The sequence below is a fragment of the Hipposideros armiger genome, unplaced genomic scaffold (genome assembly GCF_001890085.2).
Source record: "Hipposideros armiger isolate ML-2016 unplaced genomic scaffold, ASM189008v1 scaffold_129, whole genome shotgun sequence".
Lineage (NCBI taxonomy): Eukaryota > Metazoa > Chordata > Mammalia > Chiroptera > Hipposideridae > Hipposideros > Hipposideros armiger.
In genome coordinates, this window is record NW_017731479.1 from 3,434,589 (window position 1) to 3,440,221 (window position 5,633).

Here is a 5,633-nt window from a genome sequence, read left to right on the forward strand (position 1 = left end):
GAGTCGCCGGCGACGGTGTAGGCTGCAGACCCTGCTGCAGTGGGGCTGCCATAAGCTACCATGTGTGGCTGGCAGCCGGTGTGAGCTGTCAAGAGCTGCCGTGAGCGGCCATCCAGAGGCTGGCGACCGATCTGCCTCGTCCGGGAAAAGCGCAATGATGGTGCCAACTTGGGCCAGTGAAGCAACAACCTCCACAACTAGACTGAAGAACAAAACAACAGCAACTTGTCTGTTCCCCTCCCCCTGATTCCCCAGCACTGTTCCCCTCCCCCAATTCCGCAATAAAATCTTTAAAAAACAACAACAACAAAAAAAAAACAATCCCACACAGGTAGGTCCCATTATCATCTCCATTTTTATGGGCGAAGAAACTAAAAGATGCAGCCAAGTTGGTCAAAGTGAGCGAGGCAGCGTGGATCTGAACCTATGCCCATCAGGCTACCAAGTCTGTGCTTATAACCACAAAGCTTATAAGGCAAACTGAAGAACAGAGTGTCAAAGGGGTGGGAGAGAGGGCTTGCCCATGTCCTTCGCGGGGCATGGATCAAAAACCCAAGGGCAAGTGGTGATTCTTGAAATGCCATTCCTCTGCCAAATGACAACATGAGGAGAGTAGTGGAGCTTGGGAGTAAAAAGGTCTGGCTTCTCCCCCCAGCTCTGCTATCAGGTCAGCTGCAGGACCATAAGCAAGGCCATCTCAAGGCCCCTTTCCCATCTATGGAATGGGGGCACAGGGCAGGACAGCCACCGACAGCTTCCAGCCCTGGGATAATAAGTCCTTTAGACCTACTCCAGTTCCAAAGGAAGGAAGCTGACTTGCACAACAGGTCTCAGTCATTTAGGGACAGTAGTGGAAGCACAGCGCTCAGCTCTGAAGCCTGAAGCCCACGGGAGGGTCGGTAAGGGGAGGGAAATAGGGGCCTTGACAGGACTGGGGACAATACTATTGGGGGGGGATTCCTAGCAGGAATGGAGGACCTTAGCAGGACTGGGAGCTTTAGCAGGTAAAGGGGTCCTGATTGGTTTAACCCTTGCAAGATAATAAGTCACTAATAAGATTGGGGACCCAGGCAGAACAGGAAATCCCTGGCATAACTGGGGGAGGGGAGACTGACAGAAATAGGGGGACTGACCAAATACGAGGGGAGGGAGAGTGCTAGCAGGCCAGGCCCGGGGCACTTGACAGGACTGAGAACTATGGCAGGACTGGCAAGCTTGACAAGGCTGGGGCATCCTGGCAGGCCAGGAACTGACATAACTGGGACCCCCTAAGGATTGGGGGGTATCCTGAAAGGATTAAGGAGTCCTGGAAAGCCTGCGAAGCACTGACAGGTCCGACGGGCACTGACAGAATTCGGGGTCTTGACAAGCCTGAGGCTCCCTGGGAGTTCTGGGGACAATGTCAGAACTGGAGGAGATGCTGGCAGGCGGGAGTGGGGGGCACTGATAGAATCTGGGGCGCTAGCGGAACTCGGGAGTGCAGACAGCATTGGCGTTACCAGAGACCTGCAAGCCCGAGAGGCCCGTCTTCCCTCCCGTCTCAGGGGCTGGGCCTCCAGCCCTGCGAAACGCAGAAACCCCCAGAATGCTCACTCTGACCCTGTGGACCCTGACTACGATGTGGAAAGGCCACCAAAGGCCCAGGCTGGGGACCTTGGTCCGGGCCTCTCCGGCCGCCCCGCCCCCCAAAGCTCACCTGACTGCCTCCCCGGTCCTCAGGAAACGCTGGATGGCTCTGTCCGCCGCGCTCACCGCCGCCTGGGCTCGGGAGCTCAGCATTGCGGCCGCGCGGGAGGCCCGCCACCGCCGCCGCCGCTACCGCCGCCACCCACGCCACCCACGCCACTACCGCGGCGGACTGACAGAACTCTCCTAATGCTCCCGAGGCGGCGGAACCCGCGGCTGAGGAATCAGCAACTCGGGGGAAGGTAGGCCGAAGGACCGGCTCCCGGGAGGAACGGAAGCAGCCGTCGCCGGAGAGGAAAAGCTGACGGACCACATGCTCCGTTTTGGGTTTTTTTATCCCTTCCTCTTAGCAATGGGCTGAAGGAATTCCTATGCCCCGGGCCTCTTTGCTTTCAGGTTTTGCGAGGCCTCCGTTCATAAATACAGATATCCCACTTCCAGGAAGGACCCTGTGTCATTTTAACTTTTTGGTGTGAAGAGGACGGCCCCTGCCTGAAAGAGGGATCTGGCCTCGCACAGCCGTAGTCTTCTGAATGGAAATAGGTTGCAGAGGAAGGGCCTTTAATAAACATGTGGTCTGTCTTTAATGGAATCAGTAGTAAAACGGAGGGCTTTGGTAACAGCCATCAAACCTATTGTTTACTTAGGTGCATTGCTAAGCATGTCACATGCATTATTCATTCACAATCTTCACACCAACCTTAACGTTACCCACATTTTACATCCAGGGAACCCAAGACGTTTAGAGGAGTAGTAAGTCTTTTGACACAACTTGCAATTGGTGGAAACAAGATGGTTAATCAAGCCTGTGTGTCTCCAGAATAGTGCTGTTCAATAGAAACATAAGGCCACATTTTTAAATTTCTAGTAGCCACATTAAAACAAAAATCAACTTGAAATTAGTTTTGACAGTATCTTTTACTTGACCCAATATGTCCAAAATGTTGTCATGTCTACATAAAAATTAATGAGATCATTTACATTTTTTTTTGTATTAAGTACATTTCCTTTGGACCAGCCATTTTTCATGTACCCAGTAGCTACATGTGGTCAGTGACTACCACATTGGACAGCACAACTTATAAACCATTAGAGCCAGAGAGAATTTTCCCTCCTTATTAATCACTTTCCCCAACTGCAGAGCAAATAATTGTAATTACTTTAGTATGGAAATCAATGTTTTAACTCAGTGGTTCTCAAAGGTTTGGGTCTAGGGACCCCTTGGTATGCTTAAAAAATTATTGAGACTTTTGTTTATGTGGGTTACATGTAATTATATTTATACTATTAGAAATTAAAATTAAGGAGTAACTTTTGGATAACTTAAATTTGAAGTATAATTTATGCAGTAAAATTCACCTAGTTTTAGTGTATAGTTCTGTGAATTTGGGCAAATGCATAGTCATGTAACCATTACCACAATCAAGATATAGAATCATCACCCATTCCCCCAAAATTACCCTGTCCTTTTGGAATCAACTCCTCCACCCACCTCCAGCCCCTGGAAACCACTTATCAAGACTAAGAAAAAAATAAACCCAAGAATACCAAAGCATACATTCCATTAGAAATCAGAGCCATGACCTCATCACATGTGTAGCCTCTGGAAAACTTCAGGGTACACCCATGAGTGAATGAGAGTGGGAAAGGTAAATAATGCCTAAGTAGTATTACGAAAATAGTTTTGACCTCAATAACCCCCTGAAGGGGTCCCCAAGAAGGGGTCCTGAAACTATACTTTGAGAACCACTACTTTAGCCTCTTGAGGGAATACCCTGCCATCCCATCCACAAACCTACTTAGAACTCTACATGCCAGACTATTTTAAATAATTGGCACTTAACAGAGTATCCATAGCCAATCAACTCACCAGTATTTCTGAGAATTTTGCATGGCTTATCTCAATTTAATTCTGGCAAGGACTACATGAGTAATAATAGTACTTCACATTTCATGAAGCTAACAATGTTCTGCAGCCTGGCTGTCACTGCTGCTTTAACCAGTAGGGGTGTGGTTGTCCTGGACTAATAGATGTTCTTATAAATAAGAATATATTACTAATTTATGATAATGCCACAACCAGGATACACCAGGGCCTGCTCTAACATCCATCAAGCAGATCAAGGGTTTTTGGCACTGTGGATGATCACAGAGCCACTACTCAGAACCTTAGATGTCTTTCAGGTGCTGGGTGTATTCTATGGGTAAATGGTTAATTCAGGAACCACAATTCCTGGGGATTAAAAACCTGAAGTGTCATTTTTCCAACTGCTCTCATGTGTACTAAGTCAGACCTTCCCCTTTTAGACCACAGAGTAGGTCCCTTAATAATGCAACTTTGCATCAACTTTCAGAAATCCATCTCATTTCAATATATAAATTCGTGTCCTGCTTATTTTTTCATTTAAAACTCAGATGTGATTGAAAAGTCTTCTCCCTGACTCCGGAGGAGAGAGTGGCCTAAAGAGGAGAAATATAGCTTTGGATACCTTCTCCACTCCCTCTTCCGGCTGTCCTGTGTCTCAGAAGAAAGACCTCAGAAATTGTGATAACATTTTGTGGTCACACATTTGTGGTCACACAAAACCACAAGAAAGATCTAGAACCCAATTGGGTATCTTTTAAATATTTTAAAGTTATTATTGTCTTATATTTTCCTCCAGATAGGTAAGAATCCCAATAGTAGGGGATTTGGAGAGCTTCCAAATTAGCAAACACATCTATACCAGGATGGTGATATACCCCAATCCCATGGGGACAGAAACTCATGCACTCTCAAGACCCTCCCAAACCTTACCTTATGTAGCTCTTCATCTGATTATTCATCTGTATCCTTTATCATATTCTTTAGTAAACTGGTAACTGTGTTTCCCTGAGTTCTGTGAGCAACTCTAGCAAATTAATCAAACCTAGGAGAAAGTCATGGGAACCTCCAATTTGTATCTAAATCAGACAAAAGTTGTGAGTAACCTGAGGACCTACTACTTGCAATTGGCATCTGAAGTGGGGTGGGAGCAGTCTTGTGGAACTGAGCCCTTGACCTCTTGGATCTGGCATTATCTTCAGGTAGATAGTGTCAGAGTTGACTTAAATTGTAGGACACCCATCAGGTGTCACAGAAAGTTGCTTGGTGTTGGGTTAAACCCCCAAACATCTGGTGTCAGAAGTGTTGCGAGGGTGGTATTAGTGTGAAAGTAAATGAGAAACACTGAGTTTTTCCCTACTCAGGAAAACTGGTATAAAGAACTAAAGAATGAGAACAATGTCTCACCAAACAGAGGATATTAATAAAGAGACAGACATCATAAAAAGAAACCAAATAGAAACTCTGTGGAGTTGAAAAGAATAATTGAAATTTAAAAATTACTACAGGGACTTGACAGCAGACTTGAGCCGGCAGAAGAAAGAATCAATGAACTTGAACATAAATCAATTGTGATTATCCATTTCAGGAACAGCGACAAATAGGAATGGAGAAAATGAACAGAGCCTTAGAGACCTGTGGGACACCATATACATAATGGGAATCCCAGAAGAGAGGAGAAAGAAAGGGGCAGAAAGAGTATTTGAAAAAATGATGGCTAAAAACTTTAAAAAAATTGACAGGAAACAATAATCTACACATCCAAGAAATTCAGTGAACTCCAAGGAATAAAGTAAAAGAAATTCACACCTAGACACATCATAATAAACAATCAAAAGACAGAGAATTTTAAAATCAGAAAGAGAGGTGACTCTCACACAAAAGGAATCTCAATAAGATTATCAGCTGGTTTCTCATCAGAAACCATAGGGGTCAGAAGGAAGTAGTATAACATATTTCAAATGCTTAAAAAAACAAAAAATCTTTCAACCAAGAATTCTATATCTAGCAAAACTTCTTCAAAAAATGAATGAGAGGGCCAGCCGAGTGACGCGATGGTTAAGAACTGGCTTGGGATGCCAGA

General features: G+C 45.5%; 1 protein-coding gene across 2 annotated transcripts in view; it reads right to left on the reverse strand.

Moving 5' to 3' along the window:
* The window catches only part of USP30 (ubiquitin specific peptidase 30), a 28,757-nt gene extending 26,853 nt beyond the window's left edge, over positions 1-1,904 (reverse strand). The window contains exon 1 of one of the 2 annotated variants that reach the window (XM_019649075.1): positions 1,697-1,904. In XM_019649075.1, coding sequence (XP_019504620.1) covers positions 1,697-1,779 — 83 coding nt within the window. In that variant the 5' untranslated portion in view covers positions 1,780-1,904. The remainder of the gene's footprint in view (positions 1-1,696) is intronic. The other variant, XM_019649074.1, reaches the window with a different exon arrangement.
* Positions 1,905-5,633: the final 3,729 nt, after the last annotated feature.